Here is a 17,313-nt window from a genome sequence, read left to right as displayed (position 1 = left end):
AATGATCTGAGATACACTGTGCCTTCCCATGTAATAAATAAACTGGGGACAGCTTTTGGAGGGAAATAAGCAAAAAAGGTGGATGGCAACTGAAAAAAGTGACACAAAATTACAACAAAAAAGAGGAAAATGTCTGTTATCAAAATTTACTTTCTAGGTTAGTTAAATTTTCCTGGCAAATATTGTCAACAGAATTTGTAAGGACCAAAATATACTTTCAGCTCTAAGTAAGAATGAGACTTGTGAACAGCAATGAGAATATTTGAGATGTGACATGTCTAGGTTCAAGGTCTTCAGTTTTGATGTAAATACTTTGATGGTTGCATTACAGAAACTGTTTTCCAGGATGCAGTTAAAGCTGTTCATCTTCTACAAATACCTTAACACAGACTGAGTAAGACAGTAGTAACAAGCCTCATGGCCCAAACACTACACAGCACTGCCTAGAGTGTCTGGACAAGCTATAAAAATGAGGTATTTTGCACACTGTGTTCAGGGCACAAACACGGATAGACATTTGCCACTTGGCACACTCCTCCTAGGAGGAAAAGAAATAGAAATACACACACCTATTCCCTCATGACCCTACTGCAGGGCTGGTATTTGGCATAAATAAACCAAAATAGGCAGCTGTGCTTTAAGTGTCCTTCAAATCTGCTTCTCTTTTTCATAGTTCTGGGCATGTGTTTATTCTTTGTGAGTTACTAAGCTCAATAAGGGTAGGAAAATGTCAACTGACAATTACAATTAACTTTACACATTTCTAGTAACAATGCACTTTATCTGAGCAGAATACATGAAACAGTACAGATCAATAGTCAGAGGCTGTTTAAGTGGCATTCATCTACTAAAAAAATCTACAATTTGATATTTCAGTTAAAATTTTTGTCATGTATTTCAGATTAAGAATGATGCTGATTTAAAGTATTATATTACAGACAAATTAAAAAGATTACATAGGTAAGACTCAAGTTTCCATACTTTCTCTAAGTGTTTTTGAACTACATATGAGGTTCAGTTGTTACACTGGAGGCAAGGGATGAGATCCAGAAGGGCATTGAAATGCTTGAAAGGTGGGCCAATACCAGCCTCATGAAGTTCAATCAAGCCAAGTGTAAGGTCTTAAACCTGGGTCAGGTCAATCTCAGGCACAGCTACTGGTTGGGCAGAAAAGAGATTCCTAGCAGCCTGAGAAGAAGGACTTGGGGGTGTTGGACGGTGAGAAACTGAACATGACCCAGCTTCAGTGTGTACTTGGAGTGCAGAAAGCCAACTGTATCCTGGGCTGCACCAAAAAGAGTGTGACCAGCAGGTCGAAGGAAGTGATCCTGCCCCTCTACTCTGCTCTCATGAGATCTCACTTGGAGTATTGTGTGCAGTTCTGGTGTGCTCAACATAAGAAGGACATGGAGCTGTTGGAGCAAATCCAGAGGAGGGCCATGAGGATGATCAGGGGACTGGAGCACCTCCTGTATGAAGACAGGCTGAGGAAGTTGTGCCTGTTCAGCCTGGAGAAGAGAAGGCTGTGGGGTGACCTCATAGCAGCCTTCCAGTATCTGAAGGAGGCCTACAAAGATGCTGGAGAGCAACTCTTCATTAGGGACTGTAGTGATAGGACAAGGGGTTACTAAAGATTTAAACTTCAACAGGGAAAGTTTAGATAAAAAGGTTAGATAAAAGAAATAAATTCTTCCTTCTGAGGGGGGTGAGGTACTGAACAGGTTGCCCAAATAAGTGATAAATGCTCCATCGCTGGCAGTGTTCCAGGCCAGGATGGACAGAGTCTTGGGTGACATGGTTTAGTGTGTGGTGTCCTTGTCCATTGCAGTGGGGTTGGAACTAGATGATCCTAAAGTAGTTTCCAACCCTAATTATTCTATGATTCTGTGTCCTAATTAGAAGCCTAAGATTATAGCTTTTCTGACACAATTTTCTAACTGATTATTTATCTACTCCTTTACGCAATTAAGAATCACTTTTGGATATAGATGACCATAAATTATTGGGGCCAGAAAAGTGCCTTTTGTTTCCATGCCTATAAAACAATGATCACAGGTTTTCTGGTGTCCATTCAAACATGGATTAGTTACTATCACTGCTGCTAATTACTCTGGGCTCTGCTGGCCTCTCTTTGATTTAAACTCAAGCTATCTGTTCTTCTGGATTAAGTGATGCCTCTGTTATGAAAAAATCATCTTCCCTTGTCATATATTAAAAAAGAGATACAACATGAAAATAGAAAAGAGCATAAAGCATTATGAAACATATAAGCAAACCCACTGTGTTCAGTACAAAAAAAAAAAGAAAAAAAGAAAGAAAACATAGGACAAATTAATCTCAGCAAAGAATTTATTTTAATGGGACAGATTATGCTTCGTATCAGGAAGATGCAATATTTCTGTAATAAAAGGGATGCCATCATCATGAAACACAGTTAGCTTTCTCTGTCCTTCTCCTAAGATGTCACTAAAGAAGTATAAAAGAAAAAATATTGCCTGAAAGAAACAAAAATACCTGTATTTACCTTTTACTTTTGAAAATTTTGATATTGTTATTTCCAGATGTAATTTAAGTAATTTTCACCTCTAAAGTCTTCAGTAACCCACTATTGCACAAAAAATTTTTCAGCACACAAAAATTGTAAGATCTAAATCCTACCTATAACTCTTCTGTTATAATTTTACAGACATAAGTAAAGTAGTGTCTCACCTTTATATACAACTGCTCTCTTAGGTTATCTATAAGAATGCATGTTTTTTCGTCCCACACAGGATTGAGGTTCTTGTGTACTGTTTTACTTCTAAATACTTCTTTGCCTCCAAGTTTGAACTTGACGTATGGGTCACTGGTTCCTGTTAAAGACATGTATATACTATTAATGATATCGTTTTAATACATTAAGGGAATGGAAATTAAATTAACTGAAACAGAAGTAAATGCAATTTCTACCAACAGTCAATTTGAAAACAGCAGTTGAGGAAAGAATTTTTTTTTGTCACAACTTATTATTTTCCGCAGTGTCTTTACTCTGTAATTCATTGTGCTAATGTCAAATGGGTGTTTGCATCACTTTGTTGTCTGCAATCTGTACTCACAGTCATACATAGAATACTGGCTGTTGCAGTGTAGTTTTCGGTTAACAGAATTATATCCTTATTAGGACTAGGCTTTTATCTTAATGCAATCACAACAATTAGATTATAAAGTTAAAATTATTTCTGAAAAATATTAATCTAATTATCTTCTGCCTTTGAAAAGGCACAAGCTCCACTGGCACCACTAGTGTAGCTTCATCATTGACTTTACTGTTTCCCTGCTTCCCTTTTCCATGAAAACACACTTCCTTCAACACTCACAATGGGCAGATCAACTATGAAGTCAGTCCACAAAGTTCATGTGATTCCTGCAGCACCAGCCCACACGACAGCACAAGGTCCAAGCCCCCTGATGCCACTGAATGACAATAAACTAGGGTCAGAAAAACAACCCTAAAGGGAATTGAAAGAGAAATGTCAAATATGGCATGAATGGAGAATGGAGAGGACATGGATGTGGAAATGTCAGAAGGAGCAACTGGTGGAAGGAGAGCTCTTGAGATGACACATAGTGGGGGCATAGAGAAGAGCTGCCATACAGGAGCACGTGTGCCCTCTTCTCAAGGCACTCATGTGGGCAAAGGACAGTGAGCAAAAACCCAACGGCACACACAGAGATGTGAAAAGGCTGAGAGAGATCACAGCCAGCCCTGAGAAGGTACAAAATGGCCCATCCAAAATCATCATTGATATAGTCAAGTGACTAGCAGAAATCCCAGAGAGGGAAAGAGGACCTGTCAGCTGACATCCTTGCCCTCCCTATTATGCATGGCCCAGAGAACACATCTGTGCTTGTGAATGTGTGTATGTGGGTGTGAAAGTGAAAGCAAATTACCAAAATCAGTTTGGGTTTAAAATGAAATCACTTTCCCCTGCCACAAGGTTTCACACTGAGGTTTACTATGTTGCTATTACCCTGCTGTGATTCTGTTTCACACAGTTCAGCCTCCACTCCCAGTGCACTAACTATAGCTGATGCTTGGAAAGAGGGTGAACCTGCAGGAGGGATGCGGGCAGAACTGGACAAATGCTGCTTTGACTTGTGCCCAGCAGCCCCACCATGGGGACCGGCAGTGAGCAGCACAAGGCTGCCCTTAACAAGTATTGAAGCCAGAGCCATTGCTGCTGCTGGAAGGAACAACTGCGGCGCTTGCTGCTGCCCCTCTACTGCGTTGGCACCAACAGCTCAGGAAATGGCCACCAAATGGATTTGGGAACTGGTCCAGCCGAGAAAGGCAAGCATTTTGCAGCTAGATGGGCCCCAAATAGAGCTGTAAGACATGTAGTTGTGCCTGAGACAGTCCTCATGAAACCACCACTTCCATGGTGAGTTGAAGAAAGACTACACATCTTTTCCTGCACATTTTGATGGCAAAAAATGTGGCTGTCTTTAAACAAAAGAAAAAAGCTGGAGAGAAAATTCAAACTAATCCCTTCCCTAAAACGCCAGTTGGTAACAATTTCATTCTTAGGTAAGCGAAACACATTTTAATAAAAAATACTGGATGTGATTTTCTGTTTCTCTCTTCACCATTTCTGAGCCTTAATAATATTTGAGTCTAACCAATCCAAGAGTACCTTAAAATAAACAATAATTCTAGCTTGAAAAGCTCCATCTTCAAGAGCAGTAGCAGAATTATAAGACAGACTTTTGGGGGGGGGGGGGGGGGAGGCGGGGGGCTGTTGTTTGGGTTTTTTTTACTTTTAACATTTTTCAGAAGACAGGCATATTGTAGAGGAGTGTGCTTACATCCACTGGGAAATGCAGTCGTTAGCTTTTGCCGAAATTGCAACATGCTCTTCTAAACAGAACATGCTCTGACCAGAGCTTCTTACACTATTTCATGAAGCCACAAGATGTCAGTACTCTTTACCTTAAATCCCTTTCAAAAAACAGTAGTGGTGTAAAGCAATGATCACGTATGTGACAGCGTTACGGTCATTCACTCTGGAAATGACTGGAGCAGAATTTCAACTGTGTAAAAATACTTATTCTGGCATAATTAGCTTGCTTCATGAGTATTCAAGTACTGCTTTTTAAGGCAAGGACCCGACATCTGAATTAATTCAATAAAATATGAAGAATACTTTGAATATGGACACTAACAAACTAATGACACTAATACAAGCCATAACTCCCTGTAAGCAGTGATTTTCTCATGGTTCCTCATGGTTCCCTTGATGCACTTTAAGCATGATCTTTTATTGTGCAGACTTCACAAATCTCAAAAACCCTGGTGAAATTTGAAATCAATGTAAAATAATGTTGTGAATACATGCCCAGTGAATACTTTTTAATCCAGATGGCAAATAATTTACTATTATATCTTTTCTTTTTTGTGTAAATTTAGTAGTAAAGTGGCTCAGCTGCTGGTTCTACTTAGCACATTGCAAAACCTCAGGGTTTTTATCTCTGTGCTGTAAACATTGAGAACCACTAAGAAGCTAGCTTCAATACATCTCTATTTTAAAGCTGAGAATTCATTAGGTCCACTGAGCCAAAAGCTGCATTCCTTTCACAGACTTCTTACATTCCTTAAGAGAGACCATCAAATTTTAAAAGTATATGTATAAAGAAAGGCAAGATCACCCAGTTCCAACCCCCTGCCATGGGCAGGGACACCTTCCACTAGACCAGGTTGCTCCAAGCCCCCTCGAACCTGGCTTTGAACACTGCCAGGGATGAGGCAGCCACAGCTTCTCTGGGCAACCTGTGCCAGGGCCTCACCAGCCTCACAGGGAAGAACTTCTGCCTAAGATTTCATCTCAATCTCCCCTCTGTCAGGTTAAAGCCATCCCCCCTTGTCCTGTCCCTACAGGCCCTTGTCCAAAGCCCCTCTCCAGCTTTCTTGTAGCCCCTTGTAGCTTCCATAGGCATTGAAGCTGCTCTAAGGTCTCCCCTTAAGGAGCCTTCCCTTCTCCAGGCTGAACCAGCCCAGCTCTCTCAGCCTGTCTCCAGAGCAGAGCTGCTCCAGCCCTTGCAGCATCTCTGTGACCTCCTCTGGACTGGCTCCAAAAGCTCTACATCCCTCTTGTGTTGTTGCCCTAGAGCTGGACACAGGACTGCAGGGAGGGTCTCCCCAGAGTGCAGTAGAGGGGGAGAATCCCCTCCCTTAACCTGCTGCTCACTCTCTGGGGATGCAGCCCAGCACACTGGAGGGTTCTGGGCTCAAGCTCACACTGAAGTTGGGTCATGGGGTCTAGTCACCCAACACCCCCAGTCCTTCTCAGGGCTGCCCCCAACCCAGTCTCTGCCCAGCCTGTGTTTGTGCTTAGTATTGCCTCAACCCAGGTGCAGGACCTTGCATCATCACAAGCTTAACAGCTTCTCTCAAAAACAACTTCTGTGAGAGGCTGCTTTCTTGCTGAAGCACCACAACTACTTGTGTAAAGGCAATAAGGATTCTTGACACAGGGTGGCAGCCTCTGTTTTCCTAGGATACATCATCCTAACAGATACCTAAAGACACCGCCCAAGTCCAGGAGCATACAGTAACTGGACACCAAAATTCTCAAGGCAAGTTTTAGAATATTATGCTAATTAACTGGGGGGAAAGTTCTCAGTTGCGTTAGCAGAGTATGTCAAGTATAACACCTATCAGTTCTTAGCATTTTACGTATTTTACATTTTCAAACTGCATTGTGAAACATCTCATAATAAAGAACACAGAAGAATATGTCTGCTCTGTATAGTCATTTATTCTGAAAAGTAAGGAATTACTTAGCATGAATTATTTTATAGTAATTTAACAAATAGAAATAGTAATGTTCTTGGTGAAGACGATCAAGTAGTGAGGTGGATCGAGAACTGGTTGAAAGGAAGAATGCAGAGAGTTGTGGTCAATGGCGCAGAATCTAGCTGGAGGTCTGTGACTAGTGGAGTTCCTCAGGGGTCGGTGCTGGGACCGGTGCTGTTTAATATTTTCATCAATGACCTGGATGAGGGAACTGAGTGCACCCTCAGCAAGTTTGCTGATGACACAAAACTGGGAGGAGTGGCTGACACACCAGAGGACTGTGCTGCCATTCAGCGAGACCTGGACAGGCTGGAGAGTTGGGCGGGGAGAAACTTGATGAAATTTAACAAGGGCAAGTGTAGAGTCTTGCATCTGGGGAAAAACAACCCCATGTACCAGTACAGGTTGGGGGTTGACCTGCTGGAAAGTAGCGAAGGGGAAAGGGATCTGGGGGTCCTGGTGGATAGGAGGATGACCATGAGCCAGCAATGTGCTCTTGTGGCCAAGAAGGCAAATGGCATCTTAGGGTGCATTAGAAAGGGAGTGGTTAGTAGGTCAAGAGAGGTTCTCCTCCCCCTCTACTCAGCCTTGGTGAGGCCGCATCTGGAATATTGCGTCCAGTTCTGGGCCCCTCTGTTCAAGAAGGACAGGGAATTGCTTGAAGGAGTCCAGCGCAGAGCCACAAAGATGATTAAGGGAGTGGAACATCTCCCTTATGAGGAGAGGCTGAGGGAGCTGGGTCTCTTTAGCTTGGAGAAGAGGAGACTGAGGGGTGACCTCATCAATGTTTACAAATATGTGAAGGGTAGGTGTCAGGATGATGGAGCTAGGCTTTTTTCAGTGATATCCAGTGATAGGACAAGGGGCAATGGGTGTAAACTAGAGCATAGGAAGTTCCACGTTAACATCAGGAAGAACTTCTTTACTGTAAGAGTGACAGAGCACTGGAACAGGTTGCCCAGGGCGGTTGTGGAGTCTCCTACACTGGAGATATTCAAGGCCCGCCTGGACAAGTTCCTGTGTGATGTACTGTAGGTTACCCTGCTCTTGCAGGGGGGTTGGACTAGATGATCTTTTGAGGTCCCTTCCAACCCTTGGGATTCTGTGATTCTGTGATTCTGTGAAGAGCTGCCAAGCCTATCTTCTCATTGGTCTTCAGCAACCCCCTAAAAACCCCAAATACACCACTAAAGCCTAAGACTTTTCCATAAATAATCATACTTTCTGTCACTCTGTCCACCTAGCAAAGAATTATCCACCCAATTCACTTAAAACAATGCACTAATTAGCTTAAACTATACAAAGCTTTTCTGGAAAGCTAATATCCTAAGAATGCACATGCCAATTACAAATTCCCAGTGAGCACACGGATATTGTTGGCTGCAGAGTTCTTCTACTCAAAACTGAACAGGGAATACAAACTTTTAATTATTCAGTGCCCATTAAAGAAATATTGTTTATAACAATCACAGCTTTTTATCTTTCTTTTGAAGACTAATTCCTGCCACAAAAAAAGATAGCTGCCATACTATAGTTCAACGTAGCCCATTGTAAGTATCTTTACTTAGTTTATTAAATACTCATTTAAGCAAATACTAATTTTGCTTGTGAAATAAAAAGAAAGTAAAAAAACCCCAACCAAACATACTGGCATAGGACAGAATAAAGCAAAAAGCAAATGTGCAATGATCAACCTAATTTCAAGAAAACATTCATATTTCATTTTTGGCATGGGTGAAGTCAGGTTTATTTAAACAGGATTTAAGCATGATATAGAAATGTTTTCATGGTAGCTCAACTTATTATTCTAGTTAATATACTTTGATATAAACAGAATTGCACCCCTTAATCAAAGGAAACATTGTTTGTTTGTCCCTAAAACCTCATGACTTAAATTATAATCTTCCTGAAATTGTTTAAGATGGACTTTGTATTCTCTTTTAGTGATCAGGTAAGAAGTATTTGATGCCTTCTAATTTGAATTTGCAAACCAGGTTTCTCCAGGATGATGGTCTGGAAGTCTCAAGCCAAGCTGCTGCTACCAATGCTCTGTCAATTTACCTGCATTAACAATAAATGGTTTCACAGGGATCTTGGATACTGGAGCAGCAGAGACCACTGGCCAGCTGTGGTGGTGTGCTCCCCCTGCCAACCTGGGCTTTATTTCCCATAAATCTGCTCAAGTGATAGTCATCAACGGTGGCGGTAATGGATGTGTCTGGTCAGGATGGCTGTATACAGCTCAAAGTGGATTCAGGGGAGACAGGTAATACCTAATCTGACCAACATGCACACCCCAACCATGGTGCTGGTCAAAGTTCAACTCAAGCCAAGTTGCTGTAGTTGGTATGCAAACATAACTATGGGTCAATTATCTCACTCCACAGCTGGTAGACAGCCCAGAGCCCATGGAGCTGTTTTGTGTGACAGCAGGCTGCAGTTCAGGGTCTCCCCTTGAGTAGTGACACCTCTCAATGCTACTCCATGAGGCTGAGAGATTCCTCACTGCAAGAGACCCCTAGTAAGTGATTGATAGCATGCTAAACTCTGAAGTCTTAGCTAAGTGATTGAAAGGATTCACTGTGCACATATAACCCTTTAGACATAAACCATGGACCAAGCATGGGACTAAGTGTGGATCTAGCTGTACCTAGACTCCACTCTGAGATGTTTAGAACACAAGCGGGTACTTTCTGAACCTTGTGACTCAACACGAGGGTCTCTGACAGTTTTGTAAATGCAGTAAATATTCAAGTGTACCTCACCATTGAACCTTGTTAAACCACTGTCGCATTTACTATCAAACTCTATCAAATTGCTATTTTACATAAACAAATAAACTGCTACTTCTCTCTAAAGAGTGAAATTGGTGTCCATCTACAACACCAACAGGTTTTTACTCTTGGCATAAATTTCCACTTCTCAGCAACATCACTCAGCTGTTGACACAGGCATTTGCCAATAGCTGAGAGGCTCTATAAGTGACTTGATAGCCTACCAAACTTTCTTTTTCTACCTTATTATAGCACTGTCAGGGTCCTCTTGCTTTGTCTCCATCACTTCATAGCTAGAGGAAGATGGCAATTCAAAGATTCAATAAGATATTTACAACTTGGGAAGACCCAGCGATCACCTACACTCATACAACAGTCCAGAGATGTATCCAGGAACATACAAGCTTTTTCCCCTTTTATGAATATTAATATCTTCTTCGAGAACAAAAGATATTAAAAAGGAATGAAAACTTAGTCCCCACAAATTACAGTGGTAAACAAGAACATTCTGTAATCTGCAATGTTAGCAATTTCTTCCACACGTCTAGCAAAGGAAAAATCCATGTACCTACACAATAGATTGTCCTGTGAAATTAGAGTGAATGATAAAAACATTCTATGATGCTTAAAGAATAAGTATCACACAAATTAAACTAAAACATAGGCAAATCATTTCAGATTCGTTATCACATAAATTTATTTGCTGAATAACCAATACCATGGTGCATTTACCATAGAAGAGAAAAAGAAGAAACATGCTTTATTTTCTTTATTGCTCTTACACCAGAAATAGCCACCTCTAAGTGATGGTAAAAATAAGCCCCCAACGATTAAAAGGTACAGAACAAAAAAAAAAAAAAAAATCCTCATCCCTAACGTTATTTCTAGAGTCTTCAAACAAATTTTGACTATTTTTATACTTTTTGGAACTAATAAAAATGGAATCACAACTACAGTTTTATAGTTTGGGAGAAAAAAGATCCAGATTATACTCTAGACTATGACAATTTACAAGAAAGAACTTGAGCAAGTTACAAAGCTAAGCCATGTGTGCTTTGGATGAAGTGTATGGGTTAATCAGCAGGCAATTAGTGTGATTCCCACTTTGAAAAGCCCTAAGGGACTGGAATAATAACACAATGGGAAACTCCACCTTGCACCCTGGAAGTATCTCCTGCCATTCCTACTGGACTAGTAGGAAAATTTTGACCTCCAACAGGAATTTGTTCTCATCTACAAAGGACAGCCCTCATGTAAACCCACCTCTTCCTTGCTTCTCAACTTCATGCCACGTAACTCACACCAAAACCGTCACACTGTGCTACTCCTATGAAAAGTGAGGCTCTTCTGCAGATGGAAGGAAGCTCCTCACACTTCCTCATCAGCCAATATCTGTCTTTTGCACATGTCTGCATGCTTAGATCAAGATCACTGGGGGCTGAATTGTGCCCATGATTAATTTCCTGTTTGGGACATGGCAACAAGTAAAAAAATAAAAGCATACCAGAAGCTTTGTATCATTTCAGGAAAAACACAGCAAGTCCTTTGCATAAATCTGACCTTCTGTACAGACCAGTAAGGGCCATTATATAGAAATACAATGGTTTGGTTTTCCTGGGTTGAAGTCAAATTCTGAAACAGACAGTGCTGAAATCTTTTTTAGACAGAAGATAACAGGCTCCGAACTTTTAGTCACCAGACTTCATCAAAGATGACACATCACTCCTAATGACAGACTTGTACTGCTGTTAGCCAGAAGGTTCATTTTCCATCATTTTGCTATTACTTTTTGCTTTATAGCTTAACTTACACAGCAACATTTCTTCATCAAACTCTGGATGATAAGAGTATCAATGACACACAGCAATCAGAAAAGGAATATTTCTGAGCAGAGGAGTGATTAAGAGCAGCCCTGCAGAGGACTTGGGGGTGTTAGGCAATAAGAAACTGAACATGACCCAGCTTCAGTGTGTGCTCGCAGCACAGAAACCCCCCATGTGCTGGGCTGCGCCCCCAGCAAAGTGACCATCAAGTTGAGGGAGGTGATCCTGCCCCTCTACTCTGCTCTCGTGAGACCTCACTTGGAGTACTATGCACAGTTCTGGTGTCCTCAACATAAGAAGGACATGGACTTGTTGGAGCAAATCCAGAGACATGGAGCACCTCCCATGTGAAGACAGGCTGTGAAAATTGTGCCTGTTCAGCCTGGAGAAGAGAAGGCTGTGGGGTGACCTCAGAGTAGCCTTCCAGTATCTGAAGGGGGCCTACAAAGATGCTAGAGAGCAACTCTTCATTAGGGACTGTAGTGATAGGACAAGGGGTAACTAAAGGATTTAAACTTCAACAGGGAAAGTTCAGGTAAGATGTAAGGAGAAGTTCTTCCCTGTGAGGGGGGTGAGGCACTGGAACAGGTTGCCCAAATAATTGATAAATGCTCCATAGCTGGCAGCGTTCCAGGCTAGGCTGGACAGAGATGTGGGCAACACGGTCTAGTGTGAGGTGTCCCTGTCCGTGGCAGGGGGTTGGAACTAGATGATCTTAAGGTCCTTTCCAATCCAAACCATTCTGTGATTCTATGATTCTATATACAATAGAACCATTAACCTCTCCTTTCAGCAAGACTGTAATTTCTTATTATAGTGATAGCTACCAAGAATATGACTATAGTAAGCCAGCTACAAACCAACACAGAAGGTAAGCATCATTAGAAGGCAAGATACAGTATTCTGACTGAAAAACAGCTCATTTCTTACTCCTGATAGGAAGATAATTTAATATTCCCAGTCAAAATGATTTTCATAACTATAAAAAAGTAACTAGACTGCCCATCATTTTGCCCTGTTTGATTACCTAAACACTGCAGGGCCTGTAGGGACAGGACAAGGGGAAATGGCTCTAAGCTGACAGAGGGGAGATTCAGATAAGATCATAGGAAGTTCTTCGCTGTGAGAGTGGTGAGGCCCTGGCACAGGTTACCCAGAGAAGCTGAGGCTTCCTCTCCCCTGGCAGTGTTCAAGGCCAGGCTGGAAAGGCTTTGGAATGATCTGCTCTAGTGGAAGATGTCACTGCCCATAGCAGGAGATTGGAACTGGATGAGCTTTAAGGTCCCTTTCAACCCACGCCATTCTATGATTCTATGATCAGCAGGATGCAAATGATGGACTGACTTTCCTTTAGCTTCCTATGCAAATGGGAGAAGCTTTTCCCTCTGAAGTTCTCAAGGGGACAGTCAGGTACCACCACCATGTGAGGACTGTAAGAATGACTGGCATGACAGAAAGCCATATGAGAAGAAAAATGCTGCATGTAGACCTGATATAAGCTGTTTCATTGGACAATGCAGCCCAGGCGTGTAAGGACCCCACAGGGAGCAGCACCGGCTCAAGCAGAGAGCAGAAGGAACCAAACCAACAGATTGAGCACATTGTGCAGTGGACTCGGGTGCATAGGGCCTTGCTTGGATGAACAATGCTGTTGTAGCACACTAGATGCTACATTACTAGATGCACTTTAGGCTAAATGTGCAACCCCATTTCCCACTACTCCTCTCTGCTCATTCTTCCGTGCTTTTCTACATGGCAAAAGGAAGCTATTCCCCATCACCATCAGAGATGAGCAAAAGCAAGCTATTCCCCATCACCATCAGGGATGAGTCAGAACAGCCAGGGCCCTGAATAAGATCTGGATACCTTTGGGTGAGCAGAAAATATACAACAGGAAGAGAAACCTCTGCACTGCTGCAGAGAGCGAGAGCGTGGCAGCAAGACTAAAGCACAGAAAGGAAAATTAGAAGTATTTTCCCCAGTCCACATTTAACATGGGGCAACTCTGATCTATAGCTGCTGACAATTGGAATGAAATCCAGTTTCCATTTTAAGGAAAGCTAACCGCTCTCTGCAGAAAATAAAACTAAAACTCCAGTAGTCTCTTTTCAATCTTAGGCATATTTACTCAGATACAAACAAAAAGTGTTGCCTACCTAATGAGCAAATACCCTTGAATAAAAATAATAAATACCTTTAAAATAAATATCCTGTAAACGTTTTTTACACACTGTGATTGCTGGTCCACTTATCTACTTAATTTTACATGAACTCCAGAGTAACAAGCATGCCAAGCTCCTATAGAAATTTTCAGCATCTTATCCTCACTTTCTCTGTGATAAGGAAGCTGAGCATTTAAAAACTAGTTCTTCCAGACCTGCACATCCCTAGTTGTTCTTAAAAATCATTAAGTGTATTTTTGACTCAGATAAAACTTATTATAATCTTTCTGAATCGTATAAGCTAACATTCTTGTCCATTGTCATTTAAACTACATAGCTTTAAGCAGAGCTTAATGAAAATACCTACAACCTCAACTGTAACTTTAATGCCCTCATATAAATTTACCCAATGGACAGGTGACTTTCCAAACATTAAGGAAGCGTTTGCCAGTGTACTTACCCCCACGGTCCCGTGCTGCTAGATTCTGTCCTCTTCTTAGAGTAACGTCCAACTGGTACATTCCGGGATCCCCTGGGGGAAAATCTGCATTACTCGTTCCAACCAGATTTGTTCTCTGGAGGAGAAAAAATAAAAATGCAATAGCTAATGTTACTAAAAGTTTTATGTAAGGTGTATTTTTCATTGGTATCACAATCCTGTTGAACTGAGGATGGTGAATGGTATCTCATTCCCCCACCTCAGAGCTAATACAACACCAAGGAACCTGCTCCTGTCATCAGTATCACAACTCTTCAGGATTCTTTTTTCTTAAAAAAATATCCCAAAACAACAAACAAACTGGTTGACATTTCAAAGGTTAAATTTATTATTTAAAAAAGGTGGTTGGAAAATAATTGATACCTGTATTTATTATGGCAACCTCCATTTTAATTACATTCATATACTCTCTAGGTCCACTAAAGTAGGATAATTAAGAGCTGGACCTTGCAGTACTAATTGGACTGGTCACTACCAGTACCCTCAAACTTTGTATTTATTCAACAGTCTTAATCTCAGCACTGAATAAAGATACAAGAGTTAAGAATTTTGTCAGCTAATGCAGTACTTTGCAAGATATGAGGGTTTTTTCCAGTTATGGGGGAAACCAGGGAGGGTAGGGAGAATCATTAAAGGTAATAAATGAAGCTGTAGGTCTTCATTTTTAGTTTGCTTGTATGCTAGGGCAAAGATAAGATTCTTAGAGTAGTTATTTATACAAACTGTATCATAATTTCTTTTCTTTTCTTTTCCATTTTTTTTTTTTTTTTTTTTTAAGGGAAGTATGACTGCATCCCAGAATGCCAGGAACATTTTGGCCTGCATAAATAGTAACTACATTTCTATCCCAAATAACAAAAGAGAGAAATCATATTTCTTAATATGTATAAACTTTTGCAAAATATTTTTTAACACATCTCTGTAAGTAACCACTAATTACAGAGCATGCTCGGAACATCACATTTAAGTTTAAGACTAGAACAACTATGTCTATTATACATTCACAGTGCATACAGAAGCTATTATTCTCCTGTATTATGTATATAATACATTAATGTATTATACACACTGAGCACCACGGTTACACATTCTCATTCTAAGAGCTAAATCTTTTATGACCAGTGTTATTAATATTTTATTATCTGATTATGGGTCCTCTGCAAGAAAAGAAGCATGACAGAAACATTTCAGAGACCACGTGTGTACTAACAGCTGTATCAATTCAAGAAGAAACTCTTGTTTCTCTTCCTACTATGCCTCTTTGCTTTTTAAGGTAATAATAAATCTAATACATGAACTAAGCACAAAATACATTTTAACATATGGCTGATTCTCATTAGTCCAGAGTTACCACTCTGAGTCTCAGCCCATTAATCTTTGCTGCAACACACACTGTGCTGGCCAAACTATATAGTGACATGCTCACCCTTTCTACAGCAATAAAATTCATAGAATCATAGACTGCTTGGGATTGGAAGAGACCTTAAAGCTCATTTAGCTCCAACCTCCCTGCCAATGGGCAGGGACAACCACCAGCAAAACCAAAGAACTTTAGTGTGGATCTTGTGTTGTACCTCAGGAGGGAAGGGAGAGGGGATGCCATGAGGAAGAATTAGGAAGGAGGTTATAAATTTTGGGAGACATCATGTTTCTTTTGTGTCTGCAAGCTCTTGTAGAAGGGTAAGAAAGGCAAAGGAAATTTTGGTGTTTATCATTTACTTCGGAACACAAGTTTCCTCTTTCACAATACCCTAATGAATGCTGGGGCTGAGGAACCAGCCACTATGGAACATCTTCCTTGTTTCTGGCTGGACTAGATACTAAGCATTGCAGAGGTGGGGTGAAAATTCACTATTTTCAATCTTGCATCCTTCTGCAATCAGTGCACTGAAAAAAGAAAATGGAAATAAAAAGACGTGGTGAGTGAGTCATTAGTCATTTAAAAGAAGGTGATGGGTGCCTTCTGCAAGACTCTTGCAAGAAGTCTTGATAGTTTTAGGCATGCCACAATGACAAAATTAGAAGATTAATATTAGGAGATTTCAAGAACAACGCCAAATGAAAGCTCATCTAAACATTTTCTCTGAAGTGCACTAGTTTTGAACTTTCCTGTGAGGGTAGTGAGGCCCTCACACAGGTTGCCTGAAGAAGCTGTGGCCACCCCGTCCCTAGCAGTGCTCAGGGCCAGGTTGGAAAGGGCTTGGAGCAACATGCTCTAGTGGAAGATGTCGCTGCCCATGGCAATGAGTTGGAACTGAATGAGCTCTACAGTCTCTTCCAACCCAAATCATTCTATGATTCCATGATTCTATATTTTGGGTTTATTTCTCAGTATCCTACTCTGATTAATCAGTAACAAATTAAAACTAATTTTCCCAAGTCAAGTCTGTTTTGCCCATGATGATAATAGGTTCATAATCTCTCCCTGTTCTTATCTCAATGCTCAAGACTTTCATTCTGTCTTCTCTCCCCTGTCCAGCTGAAGATAGCAGAGACAGTGTAGCTTTGGTGGGCACCAGGCATCCAGGCAGGGTCAACCCACCACAGTGAGTAGCTGCACCCAGTAATAAAGGAAAAAGCTATCCCAGCTTTTGTGCATCCAATACTTCTGCCATACAAAGGGCCAGAACCTAGTTTCACCTCAGCGTGCAAACAAAATGAGAGCACTTTGAAACTTACAGAGTGCCTAAAATCACTGCTATTTTATCATCATATGATTTTACACAGTTTGCTAAAATATAATACAAAACAAAAAGCCAGTGAACCTGATCGTGGTAACTAGGCACTACCAAAGTCAGGGGTAAATCTACTAAAGTCATGATAGCAGTTTACAGCTGGAAGATGAGATTCAGTAACATCATTTGTGCTATCTTCTTACAAAACACATTACAAAGTTTCAGTCTAACACATTAACTTCTCCCAGAATGAGACCCTGAAGATTACAACCAGCAACCATCTATCATTTACACTACCATGTATACTGGCATTCTCCCTCAAAGCTCTTAATATTTCTAACAATTAATCAGCTAAACCAACCCAAAAAATCAATGGCTTTGCTGCCCTCCTACAGCTTATATAGCACACACTAGCATGATTTTGTGCCAGCAATTCAAGGGATCTAAGAGATTTAAGGAAATCTCTGCTGCAGACAACTAATACCACTTCAGAGGAAGAGATCTTAAAATTTAATACAGTTTGTTTGATGCCAAAATCTAGTCATCAT

At 40.9% G+C, this 17,313-nt stretch overlaps 1 protein-coding gene across 3 annotated transcripts in view; it reads right to left on the bottom strand.

Moving 5' to 3' along the window:
* MCTP1 (multiple C2 and transmembrane domain containing 1) overlaps nucleotides 1-17,313 on the bottom strand; it is a 255,065-nt gene that overhangs the window by 155,354 nt on the left and 82,398 nt on the right. For all 3 annotated transcript variants that reach the window (XM_065662669.1, XM_065662671.1, XM_065662670.1), the window contains exons 2-3: nucleotides 14,052-14,166; nucleotides 2,710-2,852 (exon numbers count right to left, since the gene is read on the bottom strand). In XM_065662669.1, the coding sequence (XP_065518741.1) occupies nucleotides 2,710-2,852; nucleotides 14,052-14,166 (258 nt within the window). The remainder of the gene's footprint in view (nucleotides 1-2,709; nucleotides 2,853-14,051; nucleotides 14,167-17,313) is intronic.

Source organism: Lathamus discolor, chromosome Z (assembly GCF_037157495.1).
Source record: "Lathamus discolor isolate bLatDis1 chromosome Z, bLatDis1.hap1, whole genome shotgun sequence".
NCBI lineage: Eukaryota > Metazoa > Chordata > Aves > Psittaciformes > Psittacidae > Lathamus > Lathamus discolor.
This window is presented reverse-complemented; position numbering and strand designations above follow the sequence as displayed.